Raw genomic sequence first — 24,532 nt, 5'->3', positions numbered from 1 at the left:
AGGTGGTGCTGTCCATCACCTACTGATGTTATAGAAACTGCCCTAAACAAACCTCCTCAGCAGAGACCAAATCTGGAGGTCCTAGCAGGATGGTGAGACAAGGGCGCCTGGCCCTCAATGTTACAGAGGCAATGGAATGCCCATAAATCAAAAAGGGAGGTATTCAAGGAAGAAAAAGAAGGGTGGTGGTGGTCAGCTGTTCTTTTTGTGCTAACGGGAAAAAATGTGTAGAACTTGATAAAAAGATTGTCCCTATGAAGGATGACAGACAACCTGTCACCTTCCTCTTGCCATTTTCTTTTAAAAATTTAGATAGTTTTCATGAGGAAAAGTTTCATTCTTACCAGCTGACAGCTATTTTGAGTTAAATAATTGAATAAGAATAATAACAGCTCATATTTTTATAGTCTTTAAGGTTTGTAAAGAGCTTTAGATCAGGCATACTTTGGAGATATGGTGGGTTATGTTCCAGACTACCACAATAAAGCAAATATCACAATAAAATGAGTTGTGAATTTTTTGGTTTCTCAATGCATATGAAAATTATGCTTATATAGGATTGTAGCCTATGTAGTGTGTAATAGTGCTATGTCTAAAAAATGTACATGCCTTAATTTAAAATACCTTGTTAAAAATGCTAACCATTTAAGCTTTCAAGCGAGTCATAATCTTTTACCTCAATGGCTACTGACTGATCAGGGTGGTGGTTGCTGAAGATTAGGGTGGCTGTGACAATTTCTTAAGATAAGATAGCAATGAATTTGTCAAATTAGCTGACTCTTCCTTTCACTTGAACACTTAGAGGCTATTGTGGGGTTATTAATTGGCCTAATTTCAACATGGTTGTGTCTCAGGGAAAAGGAAGGTCCAAGAAGAGGGAAAGAGACTGGAATGGCCAGCTGGTGGAGTAGTCGTAACACACATTTATCAATTAAGTTCAGTCTTACATGGGTGAGGTTTGTGGAGCCACCAAAAAAATTGCAAAAGTAACATCAAAAATCACTAATCACAGATCACTAAAACAGATAGAATAATAATGAATAAGTAGAAATATTGCTAGAATTATTAAAATGTGATGCAGAGGAACTATGTGAGCACATGTTCTTGGAAAAAAGGCACGGAGAGATTTGCTGGATTCAAGATTGGTTACAAACCTTCAGTTTGTCAAAAACACAACATCTGTGAAGTACAATAAAGTAAAGCACAATAAAACAAAATATAGCTGTGGACTATCACTGTTGACCCTCTTAGCAATCTTTAGAGGAAGTTACTATCATGATCCCATTTTTTTGAGGAGGAAACTGAGACTATGAGAGATGAAGTAGCCTTATATGACTAGTAAGAGTCTGAGGCAGGATTCAAGCTAAAGTCTTCTTGACAACAAGTCTAGTACTCTATTCACTGCAACAAACTGGCTCTTAGGAATATGTGATTCTGCTGGTATTGGAACTCTTTCCATTGGCTCAGAACACATTTATATTAATCAAGCACATTGTTCCAATATAATAAAAGCAATAATCCTACCAAAATTAATCTACTTATTCAATGCTATCTCAATAAAATTACCAAAAACTTATTTTATTGAGCCAGAAAAAATGATAGCAAAATTCATTGGAAGAAAAGGTCAAGAAAGAAAAAAAAAGGGAAGGAAGGAGAATTAGCAGTACCAGATTTTAAATTTTATTTATAAGGCAGAAATCATGAAAACTATTGAGTACAGGACAAGAAATAAAAAGGTGAATCAATGAAATAGAGCATTCCTGACACCTTTTCACTAGAGACATTTTTATGTGACTCTAGGTATATAAGTATATAAAATAGGTATATAAATCAAACATTTACTGATTATAAATCATAATTTCATGACCCACACACTCAGTTACAAGACCCCTTGTGGGTTTAAGAAAGTGGAGAATAGAGGAGACATACAATACACAGCAGTAAATGATTATAGTAACTTTGTGTTTGACAAATGTAAAGATTTAAGCTTTGGGGATAAGAATTCACTATTTGATAAAAAAAAAATTATTGGGAAACTAGAAAGCAGTATGGAAGAAATTAGGTATAGACCAATATCTTACATCATCTACCATGATAAGGTCAAAATGGATTTATAGCCAAATATAAATGGAGATATCATAAGGAAATTAGAAGTACAGAGCACATTACTTCTCAGATTTATGGATGGGAGAAAAATTTATGAATAAATAAGAGATAGAGAGCATTGAGAGCTTTAAATTGGACAACTGTGATTCCATTAAATTAAAAAGGATTTGTACAAATAAAATCAATGTAGCCAAAATCAGAAGGAAAACAGAAAATTGGGGGGGGGAAGTTTAATAGATAATTTTTAGATGAACTTCTCATATCCTAAATATATAGAAAACATTGTTAAATTTATAATATGAGTCAGTCCCCAATTAAGTATATATAGACATGTGAAAAAATGTTCTAAATTACTATAGAGAAATGTAAATTAAAACAATTTTTGTATATCATCTCACACCTATCAGTTTGGCTAAAATGAGAGAAGGCAAAAATTACAAATGTTGGAAGGAATATTGATAAATTGGGACACTAATACTTTGTTGGTGGAACTGTGGATTAATCCAACCATTTTGGAGAACAATAAACAATTACGCCTAAAGATTCATAAAATTTTGTATATCTAAAAACACCACTATAGGTTTGTTTCCTGAGGTGATTAGGAAAAAAGGAAAAGAACCTATATGTTTAAAAATATTTATAACAGCTCTTTTTGTGGTGGCAAAGAACTGGAAATTAAATAAATGTGATCAGTTGGGAAATGGCTGAACAAATTGTGGTATTTAATTGTAATCAAATACTACAGTGTTGTAAGAAATAATGAGTTTGTTAATTTAAAAAATATGGAAAGATTTGCATGAATGAATAAAGAGTGAAATGAATAGAACTGGGAGAACATTGTATCTGGTAACAGCAATATTGTTCAGACTATCTGTGAATGATTAAGTTATTCTGAGCATCACAAATACTCAAGAAAAAAGAACCTATGAAAGAAAATTCTACCCACCTCCAGAGAAAGAATTGATAAATAGAAATATGTGTAGTGTAATTTTACACACACAGACACACACACACACACACACACACACACTCCATTATGGATGGTTTGCCTATAGGGTAGCAACCATTTGGCTATTTGAAAACACCTAGAACATTGATGATACTGCTTAATTATTTAATCATCAATAGGTGTTATGTAGGAATAGTCTTTAGTCATGAATGGCATTCTTATTTTTGTTTTTGTTATTTTATGGTGCTTCCTTTATATAGGCAGCTTTTTTATTTTAAATATCTGTATTTCTTTTGTTAAAATGATTATTTTACATATTCCTTAAGTACATCTGCAATACAAACATAGATTAGTAATTCTCAGAAACTACCTGTTTCTAAAGGTTTGTAAAAGGAAGAGCACAACCAAAAAAAAGGAGAAAGCAAGTTTAAATTGCACACAACTAGCATATCAAATACATTTAATAAAGTAGCAATTTCATTGCAATATCAAGGATTCAAAGCAGAAACACTAACATTACATATAATATACATGTAGTGAGATTATTTTTAAGTTGAACCTGAAATCACACATTATATAAAGTTTAGCAACAAACAACCATGTAGACATGCTGCACCATCTATCAGTTTAAAAAAAAATCAAAAAGGAAGCAGGCTCAGGCCATTCCTGTCACTGAGAGGCAATTTCATTTCATGCCTTGTCCCCAAACCAACTATCCTACCAATGGATTCTGCAGTGATGAAATGGGATGTATCAATTATTCTGAGTGGCTGGTGGGGGATAGCCCTCACTTGTCTCCCTAGAGATGAGAAGATGGACAGATATTCAGAATCACCATTACTAGCCTGAGATATGCTTCTTTGTTCATGAATTCCCAGCTCAGGACTGACAGTCACTGTTAGCCTGTGAGTGTTCCTGAAGAGCCTGGAGTCATCCTTGCCTCTATTTAACCCCACAGACAGAAGACACGGGTTCCAGCAAGCCTCTCCTTGCTTCCTCTTGCCTTGTAGTGAGAAATGGGAGAATGCATCTTACAAGGAAGGGTCTAATGCCTGGTAAGATTTCTTTAAGCCGATTCAATTTTAGATCATTCTGACCAAGCCCTACTACTCACTAAGCTCAGAGGGATTCCCTCCTTTGGTCTAAGCTACAAAGACAGTCTCAAACCATTTCTCAAGGTAATGTCCTATTCAACAAGCAAATGCAATGTAATCTTGGTCAGTCGAAAACACCAATTTGCAACCTCAGACTGAGAATTGCTAAAAATGCTTAAAGCTACAAGTCTAGAAATGTAATTAATATAACAGCACACAATGTTGGTCATTTCTTCTTCAGTGGAGTCAGACTTATGTTTTAAATGAGATCTACTTGTTGGCTTTGGAAAGGTAGATTTTTCTGTATCTCAGTTTCCATGGAAAAAAAAGAGCCAAACACAACACACACACACACACACACACACACACACACACACACACACACACAGCCTGTTCTCTGGAGAATAAATTGATAGAGCAGGAATTTCATTCAAAACGTGTATAGTGGGTAAGAAAATCAGCATGTGTTTGGCAATAAATAGATGTGAAGTTTAGATATGCTGACCAAAACCATCCAAAAACTCTTTTCAATACTAAGGACTGCTTAGTTTTCATGACATAGTGCCAAAAATACACCTTAATAAAATACCTCCAAATATACACAACACAGACTGGCTCCTGTCAGGCTGTACAAATAACCACCTGTCCCATCTTAGAAGCCCTGACTTCTCACACGAAGAGACTCCAAATACTTCGACAACTCTTCAGTGTTTGCCCTGGATCAGGGCCCAGTGAAATCTCTAGGCAGCTTTTCAAGATCAGGGACAGCCGAGTTGATAATGATTCCTGTCAAGTCATAGGATTATTAGCACAGCCCTTTTACATAATAGGTGCTTTATAAGATAATTTTTTACCCATTCATGCATTCATTCATTCATGAGATTTTAGAGCTGGAAGGAACTCTTATAATCACCCATTCCAATTACTCCTTTTGATAAATGAGAGAAATTAGGTCTTAAGAAGACGTGACTTACCCAAGATCACATAGGAAATAAATGGCAAAGTTGCAATATGAACTGAGCTTCCCTAATGTTTAATTAAGAACTTTTCTTCTCTAACACACCTATAATTCCAATACTTTCATTTTCTGCATTAAAAAAACAAACTACTTAACCTAGGTGGGTCACAGAGTTGACCGTTGGACACACATTCCCTGATTTCCTTGGGTACAACTGTCTTGGTGCCATTGTCAGGCCCCTTCTCAAAGTCTTTCTTGTCACCCTCTTGGCTGAGGCAGGGTCCATAGACCGTCCAGCAATAATACTGCATTCTACAGATCATTCTTTCTCTAAATAGGCAATTCCCAACTTACAGGAAAAATCATCTTCCTGACAGAAATTTTCTTCAAAGAAGAGTAGGCCTAAGGATAGAGAAGGCTTTTTGATAGAGAATGGCCTCTAAAAAAGGAGACTGAGAATTGCAAACCCAATTTATCTCCTTGCTAGTTTTGAGTACATTGAGGAGTATTTATTTTAGGAGTACGTTGAGTTGTATGTACCCAACATACATTTCTAGAAAGTATCTTAGACTTCTAAGTCATTTAGTCTAATCCATTCATTTTACAGATGGGAAATTGAAGCCTATAGGGATTATGATGATAAGCGTACTCCTAAAATAAGTATCTCTATTGGTACCTCCCCTTTGGACCCAAGAAGAAGTAAATTGGGGATGCCACCATTGGGTACATTCAGCATCTCCAGCAATATTCAGACTTTCCAACGTTTTCTTCCTCTTCTATCTTCTCAACTCCCTCTCATCAAAATCTCTTATGTCTCCTATAAGATGTATGATGGTACTGGGACCACCTCTCAGGCATGATGGTTATATGTGCCCATCATATCCCTTTTCTAGAATAGAATTTAAGTTAAAATTCTGGGTTCCTGACTGATCTAAACTTGGTGTGATCTTAAGTGATCATCATAATGTTCTTTACTGAGCAGGTGCTTCTTAAAAAATGTCCATTGTATTGAATTGGAGGTTGAATTTGAAATCCAAGTGAAGGAATACTTTTATCTAGGGGGAAGAGAAGCAGGTAGAAGATTTTAGACCCCACCTTCACTATTGCAGTATTATAACTAATAAACGGGAATTCTGGAATTACATGGGGCAAGAAGAATGAATTAATGTTATTAAGACTATGATCAATTAGTTTCTATGTCAAATTACTTAATCGCTCCAAATATATGGTGATTAAAAAAAGAGAGAAATGAAAATGATTTGGTCAGTTAAGGGTTTGTTTACATAAGTCTCCCAATCTTGCTTTTAGGGGCCTTTTTTGTTACTGAACAGCGATTTAACTAGATAACTAGGGTACCATGTAGATGTTTGAACCCCATATCCAAAGCAGGATGGGATGTAAGAACTAAGGCCAGGAGGTATATCAGAGGGGTGTCATATGTTTCTGTCCAATTCTCTTACCTCATTTGGAGGAACAATGGCAAATGGTTTGATGATGGCAGCTAATGGTAGTTGAGATTGCTTGGCCATATCTGAAGTAGATGGGAAACAGTATGTTGTACACCGGATATAACGAGGACTGGCATTCCCTGAAACATTCATAAAGATTCATTAAAAAAAACCCAGTGAGAAAAATACATCCTAAAATATACACATTAAAAATAACAATAGAATTAGCCATCCATGTGGGAAAAATCAACTGGATGAAGAGTGCATATTATTGTTTTTCAATTGTTTTCAGTCTTGTCTGAATTTTCATGACCCTATTGGGGTTTCTTAGCAAAGATACTAAAATGATTTAGCATTTCCTTTTCCAACTCATTTTTTTCAGATGAGGAAACTGAGGCAAACAAGGTACAGTGATTTGCTTAGTCACATAGCTAGTAAGTATCTGAAGCTAGATTTGAAGTCAGGAAGATAAATTTTCCAGGCACTCTATCCCACTGTACCACCTAGTTACTCTAAGGAGTGAATCTTGTCATGCATAACTACAACAATGCAAATAAAGTTATTGTGGAAAAGTAATTCTGATTGAATATAACAATATTGATATCCATTGCCATAGTTAATGAACACATCCTTTATTTCTGTTAATAATAAACTTTTGTGGAGGATATATTTTATAGGAAGGTTTATCTGAGTGTTGGCTGGGAAGTATCTGATGTATCAAAGCAAAATACATAAATAATTTTTAAAGGCTGTATATAAAACAAAAGGCAGCTAAGTGGCACAGTGGACAGAAAATTTGGCTTGGAACCAGAAAGATTCATCTCTATGAGTGTGTGTGATTTTGAGTAAGTCACTTAGGACTATTTTCTCCAGATTCTCATCTGTATAATAATCTAGAGAAGGAAATGGTATAGAATAGTACAATGAGAAATCCAGGGACCTGAGTTCAAATTTTGATTCTGGTACTATCTAGGTTACTTTGGAAAATTATTTAACCTACTTAGGTCTAATTTTTCCAATCTATAAATGAATAAGTTGAACTAGATAGTCTATTAGGTCTCTTTCAGTTCCAAATCCATAATTCTATAAATTAGACACAGAACGTGAGGAAAAGAGGGGCCAGATCAACTTTGGAAATTCCATAGCACTTTTAATGATCCCAAGATCAACCATCAACACCTATCATTATCCTCATGATGTTCTTGTAAAACATACTGGTCTCAAGACCGCAGATCATAGAATTCTAGGTCTAGAAAGAACCCCTGAGGTCAAAAAGAATAGTCCCCTATTTGACAGACAAGGAAACTAAGAACTAGAAAGGTGAAGTCACACAGCTAGTTAATGTCTAAGGAAGGATCTGAAAGTGGGACTTTGGTACTCCAAATCCAGTACTCTAAAAGGCAAAAGAAAGACAAATGACGATCTATTCCATCCCTTTGCATGAGTGTAATCACTGTTTATATATTCAGACTTTGTTGATTTGGCAGCGAAGTGGCACAGTAGATAGAGTGCTGGACCTGTATGCAGGGAGACCTAAGTTTAAATCTTGTCTCTGTTACTTACTAGTTGTGTAACCCTGGACATGCCATTTATTCTTTGTCTATCTCAATCTCCTCATCTGCAATATTGGGTTAATAATAGCTTCTACTTCCCAGGGTTATTGTGAAAATAATGTGAGATAATATTTATAAATCACTCTGTAAACCTTAAAATACTATATAGCATTTATATTATACTTATACATGGCATACAATACACAACTCTTAACCCATTATATATTTAAATTATATGTACTATAGATGCTTTATACCCATTATTATTAATTGGGTTTTTTTTTGCTGGTTTTTTTTCTCTTTTTTCATTTTTAGAAATATGCTTTATTATATAGGACTGCTCCCTAGGAGAGGATAAGATAAGGATACTGGGGGAAATTTTGATGATGTAACAAAAACAAGAGATAAAAATAAAATTTGTTTTTTTTTTTTTAAAGAAAGAAAAATGATGGGTTTGAGGAGGATAAGGGAGGGCTGTAACCAATATGAATTCAGTACAACAAATGGAAGAAAAGATCACTGGGCCAACTGAAAGAAACAGAGGAGATTAACATAAGCCAAGAAAGTGATCAATGACTCTGCTGGGCATCTCCACATCCAAAGATCATAGACCCACTGAAGTATCAGAATAACCTTAAAGTACACATTTAGAAATGGCTTTTTTTTCTATGTAAGAAAATGGGAAAGTATCAAATTGTACCTTAAAAATAACATTTTCCTACAAACTATCTAATCAGAGTTACCATACTGTGTCTAGTTTGACTAATGGGGCCAAGCAGAAGAAAGCTAATCTCCTTTTCTATGAGACAATCCATTCAATCTTTGACTATAGCTCTTCTGTGCTCTCTAAATCTTCTTGGATCCCTCACTATCTTGGGCACTGTCCTCTGATTATATTCCAGTGTATCCATATTTTTCATAAAATGTGCTATCTAGAATTATATAATCCTCTATATGTGGTCTGGATAAGGCAGAGTGAGTTAGGCTATCTCCCCCCATTCTCTTCCACATTTGTGATACCCTAAATTTTCTTAATGCAGCCCAAGGTAATAAGAATTTCAAATAGCAAATCAGTAGTTAAAAGAAATGGTCTTAGAGACTCATTTACCTTCTCATTTACAAGCCAAAAAACAGAGAACCAGAACAATTTATTCAATTGCTTAAGGTGACACTGTGAATCTGGCAAAGTCTTCCGACTCCCAGTCCATTAACTGTTATATATAATATTGTTTTATATCTATTTATTTATACATATTATATATTGTACTAACATAATATATAATATGTTATACATGTGCTATATTGATAATTATATACTACTAGTAATTGTTATATATAAAATACAATTATTATACCATGTTTTTCATGACTAGGGAACTTATTTTGGAAATACACAAGTGAAAATATATCAATCAAAAAAGGAGAAATTATAAATTAAGGAAGTAAGATTTGGAAAGCTTTCCTAAATGACTATTTCTTTACATTTAGTTTAAGCTTAACATTATTTATCATAGGGCAGAATTCGGCATTGTGACCCCAATGTTCACCCCCAGTTCCTGGCATAGCTGAAAGAAAGATTTTTTGTTTCATTCATGAATTGGTTCAATAGTACGGATGATGGCTCCAAGGTATTTGTTTTTAGCAAGTTGTCCCAACTCCAAGAAGTCCAAAAATAATAGCAATAAAAAGAAATACCTTGATCTTGGATCATACAGTCTGTGGTTACTAGAGGAGGAACCTGGCCTCTTATGTTGGTAGCATAGACTTGAGCACTTCTGGTGGATCTGTCATTCTCAATCACTTGAATCTGACAAAGGAGAAACCCACACCAAAAAAATAAGTATTTTCTTAATTCACTTTTAAAAAGATTCAGTAATTTTTTTTTTTGTATCCAGAAAAAGGAAGGTGGTCTGATGGCTAGAAGCCAGTAGTCACAGAGATAAAAACCTGGTTTAATTCTCCTGTTATGTACAATTTGTGTGTCTCCAAGCACATCTCTAAACCTCTCAGTACCCAGCCAAACTATAATTTGCAAAAAAGGCATATTTTTTCTCAATAGTATTATTTCCCAAATACACATAAAAATATTTTTTAACATTCATTTTTGTGAGATTTTGTGTTTCAAATTTTTCTCCCTCCCTCCCTTGTATCTTCCCCCCAAGGCAGAAAAAATCTGATATAGGTTAAACATGTTCAATAAAGACATATTTCTTCATGCAGAATTTCCTACACTTATAAAACAAGGTGAAAAAAACTACAAGCAAAGCCTCAAAGAAAAATGCTCCTTGAACCCAAGACCAAAAAGAATTCTTTAAAGAATTAAAGAGATAAAAGTGGTAGAAGAAAAATTGGGGAAAGGAATGAGAATAATGCAAGGAAATTAAAAAACATGATTAATAGCTTGATAAAAGAGGCAAAAACATGCTGAAAAGAGCAAAAAAAAAAAAATTATCCAAATAGAAAAATGGGCAAAAAAATCCCTGATAAAAATGTTTTTTTTTTAATTAGAATTGGTCAAATGGAAAAAGAGGTACAAAAACTCATTGAAGAAAATAATTCCTTAAAAATTGGAATAAAAAAATAAAAAATCAGCATTAAGCAAGTAGAAGCTGATGACTCCATGAAAAGTCAAGAAACGATAAAGTTAAAAGAATGGAAATATAGAAGAAAACTTGAATATTTCATTGGAAAATGAATTCATTGGAAAAACAGCTGATCTGGGAAATAGATATATGCAATATATTAAGAATAACTGGACCACCTGAAAGCCAACAAAGTGTCTACTCATCATATTTCAAGTAATTTTTAAAAAGGGGGTAAAACAGAAATTGGAAGAATCCACTGATCACCTCCTGAAAAGATCTCCAAATGAAAACTCCTACAAATATTATAGTCAAATTCCAGAGCTCCCAGATCAAAGGGAAAATATTACAAGAAACCAGAAAGGAATCATTCAAATATCATGGAGCTAGTCAGGATCACACAAGATTTAGCAGCTTCTATGTTAGGAGCAGAGGACTTGGAATATATTTGGGAAAGCAAAGGAACTGAGATCCCAACCAACAATGACCTACACAGTAAAGCTAAGTATAATTCTTCTGGAAGAAAATGAATATTTAATGAAATGGCAGACTTTAAAGCATTCCTGATGAAAAGATTAGAGATAATTTGACATTAAATGTAAGACACAAGAAAATTATAAATAGGTAAACGTGAAAGAATAATAATAAGGAACTCAATAAAGTTAAATTGTTTATTTTCCTATATGAAAAGATGACACATGTAACTGGCAAGAACTTTATCCTTATTAGGGTAATTAAAAAGGGTCTATATAGACAGAAGGCACAAATGTGAATTGATTATATAGGGATGACCAGGAAAAAAAAATGGAATGAGAAAGAAGAATGTACTAAAAAGGGGGAAAAGGAGAGGTAGAATGGAATAATTTTTCTCACATAAAAATGCAAGGAAGAGCTTTTATAGTGGAGGAGGAAATGGGGGTGGGGGGCAATTCTTGAATTTCATTCTCATGATGATTGGTTCAAAGAGGGAAGCTCAGCTGTGTACATCAATCCTCTAACCCAATAGAGAAATAGTAGGGGATGGGGATAAGAGTTATGGGGGTAGAGAGGAAATAATAAAAGGGAGGGTGGATCAAGAGAGATAGTATTCAGTATCAAAAAAGATTTTTGAAAAGGGAGGGGATAAAAAGAGAGAGCAAAGGATAAATAGAAGAAAATAGAAGTAGGAAAATATACAATATTATAATTGTAAATGTGAATGGGCTAATCTCATCTATAGTGAAAGTGGATAACATAATAGATTAGAAGCCAGAATTCAACAACAATATATTATTTTCAAGAGACATCTTGAAGCAGAAACTTACATAAAAAGTTAAGATAACAGACTGGAACAGAATCTTTTATGCTTCAGCTGAAATAAAAAAAAAAAAGGCAGGGTGGCAGTTATGATTGCAGACAAAAGAAAAGCAAAAAGAAACCTAATTAAAAGAGATAATCAGGGAAACTACAATTTGCTAGAAAATAACATAGATGAAGCAATACAAAAATGTTTATAGCAAATTTCTCTAATAAAGACCTCATTTCTCAAATATATAGGAAACTAAGTCAAATTTATAAAAATAAGAGCTGTTTCTCAATTGATGAATAGTTAAAGAATATGAATAAGCCATTTTCAGAAAAAACAAATGCTAACGAGGCATATAAAAGGCTAAAAATGACTATTTATTAGAGAAAGGAAAATCAAAACAACTCTGAAGTACTACCTCACACCTATCAGAAATGACAAATGCTGGAGGAAATAATAACAAGAATAAATTGTTGGTGGAGTTGTGAAGTGATCTTATTCTTCTAGACAATAGTTTGGAACTATACTTAAAGAGTTATAAAACTGTATGTACTCTTTGACCCTAAAATAGTATTACTAGGTCTATATCTCAAAGAGCAAAGAAAACGGTAAAGGACCTATATTATACACATGAAAATTTATAGTAACTCTTTTTGTGATGATAAAAAATTGGAAATTGAGGGGAAGTCTGAACAAATTGTAGCATATGAGTCTGATAGAGTACTATATGCTATAAGAAATGAGGAGATGTTTCAAGGAAAAAGATGGCAAGACCTATATGAACTGATGCAAAGTGAAGGGAGAAGAACCAGGAGATCATTGTATCAGTCTTTATACCCTAGAAGTCAGTCATGTTGGTCTACTTGCTCTTGCTTAAACACTACAACACTCCATTTGCTGCCTCCATATGTTGACACTGACTGGTGCAGCATTCCCTCCTAACTTGATTGTGAGAATTCTGGATTTCAGAATGTCACCTCCTTCAAGAGGCCAGTATTGGTTCTCCTGTGCCCCTACCCCAGATGGTAATACCATTCCTTCTTTTTTCTTTTTAGTTTATTTTTAGTATACATTGTTTTATGAGTTATGTTGGGAGAGAAAAATCAGAACAAATGGGAAAAACCATAGGAGAAATTAAAAAACAGAAAAAAGTCAACATAGTATGTGTTGATTTCATTCAGTCTCCTTAATTCTTCCCCTGGCTGTAAATGGCATTTTCTATGCGAAGTCTATGGGGATTGCTTTAGATCACTGAATTACTGAGAAGAATCAAGCCTTTCATAGTTAACCATTGCACATTCTTGCAATTACTGGGTACAATGTATTCCTGGTTCGGGTCGTTTAGCACAGCATCAGTTCATGTAAATCTTTCCAGGCCTTTCTATAATCAGCTTGTTCATCATTTTCAATAATATTCCATTACCTTCATATACACAACTTATTCAGAATTTCCCCAATTGATGGGCATCCACTCCTTTTCCAATTCGTGGCTACCACAAAAAGAGCTGCTACAAACATTTTTACACATGAGGGTCCTTTTGCCTCACTTATGCTTTTCTTGGGATACAAACCCAATAATGAGTACTATCCCTTCTAAGGTTATGTTTGATCTACTCTTTGTTTACAGTATATGTTCTGATTTATACATGTCATCTTCAGTGTTAGAAGGTAAACCTCTTAAGGACAGGAACTGGTTTTCCTTTTTCTTTATATCCCCTCCACTTAGTACAGTGCTAGGAATGTAGGAAGTGCTTAATCAATGCTAGTTGATTGAGCTTATGAAATAAAGACGATATCTATGTGGAACTAATAAGCAGACTTCTGGTGAGCTCTGATGGGCACTGCAGAATTTTTATGTGCAAGCAATTTTCTTCCATTATAAACCTTAACATTAATTTGAGATTTATGACATCATTGATGCAGTTGGTTTTATGACAACAAATACAATTCAATCTCAGCTTTAAAGTGGAAACAAAAAAGAATTTAATAATAAAATCTGGCTTAAGTCCAATGGTCTTTAGTAGGTGTGAATGAATGCTAGGTTGTGCATGATGAAACTATGAGAGTGTCATGATAAAGTTGGCTAGGGAATATTTTATGTAATTTTGACTATTTGTTATAGAATTGAGCAATTTTAATTTTGACTGAAGCAGCTGATCAGTGGGCCTAGAGTCAGTCTGAGTTCAAATTTGGCTTTAGACACTCATTGGCTGTGTGATGCTAGGCAAGTCACTTAATCTTAGGTGCTGACTTTGCTAAGCAAGATAGAATAGAGAGAGAAGAGAAGAGAGCCTAAGGCAAAATCTTGGAGGAACATTCATGGTAAGTGGCTATAATCTGAATGAAGTACCTGCAAAGGAGACTCAGTGGTTAGATGGATTGGAGGAGAAAACAGTATCACAAAAACCCAGTGAAAAGATAGCATCCAGCAGAGAAGATGACCGCTAAAAGCCATAGAGAAGTCAAGTAGACTGAAGAAGGGGAAATGATGATTGGATTGGATAAAAAGAGATCACTGATAGATTTGGAGGAAGCATTTGGAGTTCAAGCAGATAGAGAAGGGTTTGGAGAACAAGGAGAAACCAAGAAGTCAGGGAAGAAAGAGAAAAAAGATGGCCTGAGAAAGAACTGAGAGAATGGAAGTCACAGTGAGAAAGAAGGAGAGAGATTGTGTGATGTAAGACCAGATGGAATGATAAAAGATAATGATAAGATACAGGAGTTTAAGAGTTAGTGGAGAGGGGGAAAGAACACTTATAGGTGGTCAAGGATATGACCATCTCCGTGTATAATGGAGGTGGATGTAAAAAGGAAGAGTATGTCATGGGAATTGAAAAGATTAAGGACTTGGGAAGTCAGGGCATTCAAATGAGTCTCAGCATCCATGCTGAAATCTGCTAATAAAAGGACAAGGAATGAGGAAGACAGAAAGACTATGAACTAGTCACTGAATTCATTAAGGAAGGAAAAAGAATGTGCAGGAGGGTTGATAAATAATAACCACCAAGATAAGACTAAGAGGGTAGAGGTAGTCAATAAGGTTGTAGTCAAAAAATATGAAATGACTTTGCTGAAGACATCCATGTTGGGTAGATCATCTAAGAGACATAGACAACAGTCACACGGGATGACAAAGGAGTGAACTGAGTCCATTCAGAAGAGATTGCAAATGCATCAAAACAGACCTCAGATGCCATTGCTCAGAAAAACAATCACTTACTGGGCTTGGGATAGAGTCTGGATCAAGCTTCTTTGGAGGCTGTGTTGGCCCAGCCAACTGTGCAGGGCCACCAGGAAATCCCACCGGGGAAGTCAGCTGAGCTCCAGGCATCTGGGGAGGGCCATAATTAGTCCCTTTAAAAACAATGAGATAAATGTCAGCTTTGACCATCTCAGACCAGGTGAGCCTTTGTCATCTCCAGATATGAACAAAGCTGCTTTTAGCCTTCTGTCTATCCCTTAAATTTAAAATCTCCAAGTATCCCAACATCTGCCAGAAGCAGAACACATGAAAGGATAGATATAGAGCTGGATCTATAATTTTTAGTAGTTGAGGGAACTCCCAGGTGAGGAAATTTTCTCTACCAAACTCTCTAACTAATAGTTTTGAGAATTAGTGCAATAAGAAGTTAAGTGATTTGCTCAGAATCACACAATTAGTAATGCCCAAAGTGGCATTTGAGGCTTCCAGGTCTTACTGGCAGGAAATTACAATTACAACTCCCAAAGTCAGCTCCCTATCCACAACATCCCATTGCCAATAAAGAAATATAGGAACCAAAACAGGGCAACTAACAACAACCTCTAATGAACAAGTGTCTATCTTCTCTGCCCTAATTCTTATATATGAATATACTGTGGTACAAAGCAGGTTTAATAGTCTTCCTTTAATAGGGCAGCCAGGTGGCACAGTGTATAAAGGACTGGACCTACAGTCAAGAAATTCAAATCCTGCTTCAAACACCTACTAGCTGTGTGACATTGGTCAAATTATTTAACTGCTGCCTGATCAGTTTCCTCATCTGTAAAATGAGAAAAATAGCAGCTACTCCCAAGGTTGTTGTAAGGATCAAAGGAGACAATGTTTGTAAAAATCTTAGCAAATTTTAAAGTCCTACAAAAATTCTAGCAATTATAATGGGAAGATCACTGGTTCTGGAGTCAATGAATGTGGATTCAAATCCTACTTCCCTAGCTGTGTGATCCTGGGAAAGACATTCTACTTTTCTGTGCCTCAGTGGACTCATCTGAAAAATGAGGGGATTGAATTAAATGGCCTCTGAAGTCCTTTGTAACTAAGGCTCTAATTCCATTTTCCTTGCAGCTCTCTAATCCTATAACAGCAGCAATGATTGTTTAAAATTGGCATTGCAAAATTCTCATAAAAGAGTTCTCTATGGATGACCTTGCTGAATTCCCTGAGACAGGAAGGAGACAGGCATTTATCAAGTCTTTCAGCAGTATGTGAGAAATATATATAGCTATCTCCTGGTTTAATCCTTTTCACTAAAGTTGCTGTGGTTCAGAGTGATAGCCCAGTTCTAAAAACCAAGGAAAATTATGGATGTAAGGTCATTTAACCTATTTTTCTTATGAAAGAACCTTAGCTTTAAAGTTCTTCTAGAGATATCAGATGTAACTAATACAAAGCTTTCTTCTATATGTAATTAACTGATCCTTTTATATATGGACATTCTGGCTGCTGAGAGGGACAGAAATAGAGGCTATGCATAAGAAAAACTGATAAAATCAGCTAGAGAAGAAACACAGATAAAATGTAGAGGAGAGACCCAGATTGTATGTTATGACGATTGCCTGAAGGAAATGCATTATTTCAGGTAAGAAACCTAGAAGGGCATTGTGGTCTATCAGCTCATTTGCATGTTCAGTGTATTAAAGGCTTTAACTGGGAGAGAATAACTCAAATTACTGTTTGTGAACCAGGGGAAGATAAAATTATGACTATTAATGGTCACATCTAAGAGAAATTGTGAATGAGAATTGGACCTGTGATCTCATTGGTAGAAAGAAAGGTGAGAGAGCTGTGAGGAAAGTTGCTCTCCTGGTGAAAGTTGGCATCTTCTCTCAATCTTAGGGTCCTGGGGAGTTGCTTAGCAGAACTTAAATTTTTTTCATTCATTTTCCCTTTTGTCCAAGAAATTTTTACATGACTCCAAAGTATATGAGTATAGGTATATAAATCAAACATTTATTGATTATAAATCATAATTTTGTGACCCCCACATTCAGTTATGAGACCCTTATATGGGGTCACGAGCTGCAATTTAAGAAGCTGGATTCTCAAGCATTGTGAGGTTAAATGATTAGCTCAGAGTCAACCAGCCAAGATAAACCTGAAGTAAGTCTTTTTATTATTATTATTATAGATTTTTATTTACAAGATATATGCAAGGGTAATTTTTCAGCATGGACAGTTGCAAATCCTTTTGTTCCAACTTTTCCCCTCCTTCCCCCCACCTCTCCCCCAGATGGCAGGTTGACCAATACATGTTAAATATATTAAAGTATAAGTTAAATACAATATATGTATACATGTCCAAATAGTTATTTTGCTGTATAAAAAGTCGGACTTTGAAAGAGTGAACAGTTAGCCAGTGAAGGAAATCAAAAATGCAGGCGGACAAAAATAGAGGGATTGGGAATTCTATGTAATGGTTCTTGGTCATCTCCCAGAGTTCTTTCGCTGGGTATAGCTGGTTTAGTTCATAACTGCTCTATTGGAACTGATTTGGTTCATCTCATTGTTGAAGATGCAGTAAGTTTTAAACCCAGGTTTCCAGGTCAGTTCTCAGTCCGCCACACTCTTATACAAAGTAAAGATTATGATTCTTCCTACTTTTGCTTTCTAATGAATATATACTATGATTATTATTACTTTTCTCTTATCATTTAGTAAATGGTTTATTTTAAGGGTTAATGAATGTTATCATAGAACAAACGGCCCCAAAGGAAAAATATGAGTAAGAGAAGATGCCTCTTTCCTCCTCTTGTCCTATACTCCTGATCGCTCCAGAACTGGGGATAATGGTCCATGGGTGTGGAACATAGAATATAATGTTAGATTTTTGCTCATGGACTCCACTGCCTCAGTTGGTGAGCCATGACTGTGACCAGGTCGCATATATAAATGTTAAACATATTAATGGAGCCAGAGAAACCTTAGTTTCCTATTCAGTATTTCCCTCAAAGGTAATAATGCCATTCTTACCTTGCTGAGGAGGATATCCAGGGCCTGGAGGTTGTCCTGGAAGAGGCAGAGATGGAAAATTGGCAGTGGGAGGGCCGGATCCAGGGAGTCCATCCTGCCTGCTTGCTGGTGGCAATGAGGGAGCAGTGCTGAGACCATTGTGTGTGCTTGGTGGAGGTGGGGGTATCCGGGGGCCTGGCTGTAGAATGGACGGCTGGGACAGTTGTGGAGGACCTTGGAAAGATGCTGCTGAAGGTGGGGCTGGGATGCCCGGGGAGCCCGAAGCCATGCCAGGACCTGTGCAAAGACATCAGGAATAATGTGAAAAAGAATTGAAAACAGCCTCCAGCAGCCTGAACTTTTTATAAAATGCCTGAGTTCTCCAGTCACTCAATATTAAAGGCCCAAGTCCTTGTGATTCTGATGAGCCTGTACATAGAAGGTATTCCTCCCTCTATGACATTTTCAGAGCAAGAATTTTAGAACCCTGCAATCCAAGAAAATGGAAGGAGAAATTGTGCCTTATACAGAAGTTCAAGCAAATTGGGCACAATCAAGCTGTGTGTCCTCCAAAAGCTGAAATGAACCATTCAGATGATCATTGAATGTTGATTCTAGAGGCAAATGTGGTCCTCTACCCTGCTACAGGTTAGGATCCTGGGGGAACTTGGGAGGAGTTGGCCCCCATACTCCTAGGACCCCAGAAAGGACTGAAGTGAGCAAGGAAACAGTGGTGCAGATCTGGGTGAGTCTGCCTTAACTATGGGCCCTTGGATAAAAAGAGCATAAAAGCAATTCATAAGACTTTGACAGGGAGATCTCAAGACCCCAGGAACCTCCTTGCAGATTGCTTGCTTTCAAGTCTTTTGCCAGTGGCTTTTACTTGCTTTTATTTTCATGTGCTACTTTTTAACTGCTTTGCCACACTACTTTTACCCTGCAGTGTTTGTACGTGTATGTATGTACATCTATATACACATATTATTTATTTAAGAGATGGATTATTGGAATCTTTGAGCTCTGAATGACCCCATTGTACCAGATATTGAACAACAATGAGGCTGCTGTCCACCCCTATTATTTAACAGATGAGTACCTTGAGACTTAAAGGGATATAAAGTCCCACAGGTTGCATTAGACAGAACCAGGGATTCTCTCACCTCCAATTCAGAGTTCTTTCCACTACACCATCTTGAAATCCTAACAAAAGAAGACCATTCATAGGAGTGGAAAGGCAGAGTGAGAACAAAGATTGAGTATGGAGTCAGAGGAAACGGACTCATGACCTGTTGGTCATACAACTCACTGTGTGACTTTAGTCATATCATTTACCTTTCCTGGGACTCACTTCCCCCTTTTGTAAATTAAAGTAGGGGCCCTCTGAGGTTCCTTATAACTCTAAATCTATGAAACTATTTATTCTGTACCATAACTTAAAAATCAACTGTTAGGTGTTAACTAATTTAACCTCCCCCCACCCTCATAGCCTTCCTTATAAAGAGTGCAATCCAAACAACTTCCCTGTTTCTGAAGTATCCTTCTAATTCTTTTTTTTTTTTTTGCTCAGGCAATTGAGGTTAAGTGACTTGCCCAGGGTCACACAACTAGGTGGTGGTAAGTATCTGAGGCCAGATTTGGACCCAGGTCCTCCTGACTTCAGAGCTGGTGCCCTATCCACTGAGCCACCTAGCTGCCCACCTTTTAACGCTTAACTTAGGATCTCAGTTCATTTCTGAACTCTTTCTATTTTTACTTCCCAATTCCCCCAATTCCTCCCCTTTCCTGGGGAGTAAACTCCAGATGGAAAGTGGCTTGCTGGGGCATCAGGTGGGAAAAAGGATATACAGTCAAAAGTCTGTGAAGTCTATATTAAGGCCAACCAGGAAAGGAAGAGATTTTGTGTTTCCTCTACAATATCCAAGGGATTTATTGGTTGAATGACTACATTCTTGCTCCCTGTCCAATTTTTCTGCTAGCTTACTAAAAAAACAAAACAAAATACGCTTTGGAATTAAAAGAAAATTAAAGATTTCAAGTCTCACCATCAAAAAAGAGTTAAAGATGAAGGCAACAGACAAACAGAAAACAAATTTTAAACCTAATTTACATATACATATGTGTGTGTGTGTGTGTGTGTGTGTGTGTGTGTATATATATATATATATATATATATATATATACACACACAGCACATATACATAGGTATTAGCACAAATATATTATGTATTATACATGTACTTTTTTTTTCATCTAAAAGGTTTAGAGACTTCAAAAAAACTTGTTTAACAATCAGAGTGGTTCTGAATGTTTTTCAGCTATCTTATAGACTATGTGATCTTCTGACCTCTTTTTCCCTAAGAAAATGTAATCAGTCAGTGAGAGCCTTGGTGTTCTTTTTTGCTGAGGCAGTAGTGGAGTGATATTTTTAGATTTATTAAATATCAGGAATAAGATGTACTCTCCAGGATAAGCTCATCACTCCTAAACTCATCTACATGCTGCTAATTCCAACCTTAATTGACACTACCTCCCTAGGTTTCCTCTCTCCTCTGATTGGAGGGTAGAGCACTGAACTCCTCCCAATGCCTTCCTTTTAACAGGACAGAAAGTGGACCCTCAGCTCTTTCTACTTTGCATTTGCTGTTCTACCTGGTTTCAATTTCAAGGAACAAAATGCTCCATACCAGTTACTCCCTTATGTCTCTTCACCTTTTCTTGCCTCCTTTTGTGTGTGGTCTCCCTTTTAGAATATAAATTCCTTGATGCAGGGACGGACTGCCTTTATATTAGTTGTATCCGCAGTGCTTTAATGGGCAGAGAGGTGGGACAATGGATAGAGAGCTGGTCCTGGAGTCAGGAAAACCTGAGTTCAAATCTAACCTCAGATACTTATTAGCTATGTGACCCTGGACAAGTCACTTCACTCTGTTTGCCTCAGTTTTCTCATCTGTTAAGTGAGCTGGAGGAGAAAATGGAAAATCACTCTAGTATCTTTGCCAAGAAAACCCCAAATGAGGGCATAAGGAATAGGCACAACTGAACAACAACAACAAAAATCTCTGATGCCTTGTAGAATTTCTGGAACATGGTAGGAACTTTATAAATATTTACTGGATTGCTTTGGCTTCCCTATAGCTGTTGAATTACCAAAGCACTTAATCTTTAAGACACTTCTCCTTCCCTCCCTCCCTCCCTTCCTTCCTTTTTATGTAATCTAAAATTAGCTAATAATAATCAAGATCATAGCTAAAATTAATAGAATGCTTTAAGGTTTGCAAAGCACTTTACAAATATTATCTTATTTATTTTCTCAACAATCCTGGGAGATAAGTATTACTATGATGATCATTTTACAGATTTGGAAACTGAGGCTGACAGAGGTGGAGTGACTTGCCCAGGGTCACATGGCTAAGATAGTAGGAAAGGGAGAATTTAAACTCAGAGCTTCCTAACTGTAGGCCCCGCACTCTATCCATGGCACCACCTAGCTGCCTATAAGAAAATGCTATTTAAATTGCACTTTTCTTCCAAAATACAATTACAAAGTGGCAACAGAGTGTGGACCACAACATAGTATTCTCACTCTTTTTGTTGTTGTTTGCTTGCATTTTGTTTTCTTTCACAGTTTTTTCTTCCTTCTTAATCTGATTTTTCTTGTGCAGCAAGATAACTACATAAATTTGTATACATATATTGGATTTAACACATATTTTAACATATTTAATGTACTAGACTACCTACCATCTAGGTGGGAAGAAAGGGGGAAAAATTTGGAACAGAAGCTTTTGCAAGGGTCACTGTTGAAAAATTACCTATGCATATGTTTTGTAAATAAAAAGCTTTAATAATATATATATATATACACACATACACACATACACACACACATATATATGTAAAAGAATTGGGAAAAAAGAAAAAAATACCAAAATACAATTGTGAGAGGCAAGAATAATAATATTAAGTATTAGCATTTATAGAGCACTTTAAAATTTGCAAAGCATTTTGCAAATATTGCCTTGTTTGATCCTTACAACGGTTCTTTCTACACTTGTGTTTTCATGGATTTCCTTTCAAGCCTCTGGAAAAAGATTTTCAGTTTTTGTAAAATCACCTAAAAGCAGAATGGTTCATGGTCCTGCAGTAAACTTGGCTTCATATCCCATCTCTGACATTTCATGGGTCATTTTAGTCTTGTCTGACTCTCTGTGACCCCATTTGAAATAGCCCAATTTCTCTGAAAATCAGAATAGATGAAAAGGGCCTAAGATGAAAAAGTCTGGAAAGGGAGCTGGAGCCAGATTGGGATGGGGTTTAAATTCTTAGCTGAGGAATCTATTTTTCTCCCTTGGCAAGAGAAAAGAATTGAAGAGTCTTCAACTGGAGTATACCATGAACAGATCTGTGTTTTAGGAATATTGCTTTGTTAGCTGCAAAGAGGAAGGATTAGAGAAGAGATAACCCGGAAGCCAGTTAAAAAGACCAATCAGGAAGCTATCAGAATAGTCCAGATCTAAAACAGGGTGGTGACTGTCTTGGGAAAGCAAAAGGGAAGGAATTGAAAGATATTGCAGAGATAAAATTAACAAGGCTTAGAGATTGATTGCTTATGTGAAATTAGGAAGAAGGAAGAATCTTGGGTGACCTAAAGCCATGAATCTAGAAGAATGCTGGAGCCCTCAATCAAGGAAGAGCACATTTGGATGGAGCCCAATAAAGATCAGTTTGTTTCAGTTTTGTTCAGGTCAAGATGCCAATGGCAAAACCAAATGGAGATGTCTAGCAGGTAGCTGATAACGAAGGGCTAAAATTCAAGAGAGACATGAAGCATATTGTGAGTCACCTACAGAGAAATGGTAACTAGACTCATGGGAGTTGATGAAATCACCAAGATATGGTGAACGAAGAGTAGAGGGCCCAAGACTGCAGAGAGTTGAGATATCAAATATGTGAAGAACACTGATGATGTTTTGTGATACTGAACTCTATATGCAAAATTTCTGAGGACTAATTTTTCGTTTTGTTCTTATATAAAAGGAGGAAATAAGGTCAGGAACAGAATCAATTGTTTAATCAAAATTTGTTTTCAAATCCTATTGTTTTCAAAGTTTGGAAATTCAATTAATAGGGATAAAATAATAGTGGGGTGATTTTTTTTAGATGAAAATATCTTAAGTACATTGTGAATTCATTTTAGGAATGAAGTATAAAATATATTATACTTGGAGAACTAGTGGCTTAACAAAGCTACCATTATTTAGTGCAGGACTCAATTTATCCTAAATGATTAGAAATGATCATATTCTCAGTCATTTTTGATAAATGACTTTCTCCTTCTTTTTCTCTACTTTGCATATAAGTTAATAAATCAATAGGCATTTGTTAAATACCTACTATATGCCAGGAATTGAGACCATACAAAGACAAAAATCAAGTAGACCCTGACCTTAAGAAGGTTATATTTTTAACCAAATAGAGTTAAGATTACTGTGGAAAATAATATTCACTACTCTTATTTTAGGAACTCACAGGTGGTAGTATGGCATATAGGACAGAGTGCTGGACTTGAAGAAAGAAGGATGTGAGTTCAAATATTGCCTAGAATGCTTCTCAGCTGTGTGAACCTGAGCAAGTGGCTTAACTTCTCTGAATCTCAATTTTCCTATCTGTAACAAGAAGGTATTGCATTCAGTGGCCTCTAAGGTTCCTTCTGGCTACTCTATGATTCTATGATAGATCAGGCTCTATTAGCTGTTGCTCTTGCTAATGAAAAAAAATTTAGCACATGAATGAGCACCAAAAAGGAAGAATTCACCATTACCGTAATTGTGAATTTGCATGGCACCAAGTTGATGACCCAATTGGGTAGTGGCAGATGTGGACACAGGACTTGGGTAGGATGCTGGTGGGTAGGGAGGGACAGCATTGTTGACAGGTGGAAGGCCTGGAAACCTGAGAAAAGAGAAGAGTTGGGGTTAGATAGTAATAGAAAGGATTTCACAAACACATCATTTGGAAGATTGGAATGATTCTTTAAAGTACATATACCCCTGGCAATGTCTTGAAAAGAATACCATTGTATCTGGAAACAGAAGATTGTAGGAGGAATTCCAGATCTGCTTCTGGTTGTTGTTGGTCTGTCATTTTTGAAGAAAACCAATGACATATTGGGGTGATATCTTGACTTGTGTATGAACTAGATTTAAGTGAGGTAGAGTTGCTATTTACAATCTGCATGGTCTTCATTCCTCTGGTTTTCAGTTTTGTCATCTGACTATTCCAGCTTAAAATATATTACACAATGACCTAAAATTCAACATATCCAAAGGTGACTTCATCTGCTTTCCCT

General features: G+C 36.0%; 1 protein-coding gene across 2 annotated transcripts in view; it reads right to left on the bottom strand.

The window, feature by feature from the left end:
- SEC24D (SEC24 homolog D, COPII coat complex component) overlaps positions 1-24,532 on the bottom strand; it is a 110,735-nt gene that overhangs the window by 62,665 nt on the left and 23,538 nt on the right. For both annotated transcript variants that reach the window (XM_031942222.1, XM_031942223.1), the window contains exons 4-8: positions 24,005-24,135; positions 18,205-18,480; positions 15,196-15,329; positions 9,804-9,915; positions 6,568-6,695 (exon numbers count right to left, since the gene is read on the bottom strand). In XM_031942222.1, coding sequence (XP_031798082.1) covers positions 6,568-6,695; positions 9,804-9,915; positions 15,196-15,329; positions 18,205-18,480; positions 24,005-24,135 — 781 coding nt within the window. The remainder of the gene's footprint in view (positions 1-6,567; positions 6,696-9,803; positions 9,916-15,195; positions 15,330-18,204; positions 18,481-24,004; positions 24,136-24,532) is intronic.

This window comes from Sarcophilus harrisii, chromosome 6, assembly GCF_902635505.1.
Source record: "Sarcophilus harrisii chromosome 6, mSarHar1.11, whole genome shotgun sequence".
Classification (NCBI taxonomy): domain Eukaryota; kingdom Metazoa; phylum Chordata; class Mammalia; order Dasyuromorphia; family Dasyuridae; genus Sarcophilus; species Sarcophilus harrisii.
This window is presented reverse-complemented; position numbering and strand designations above follow the sequence as displayed.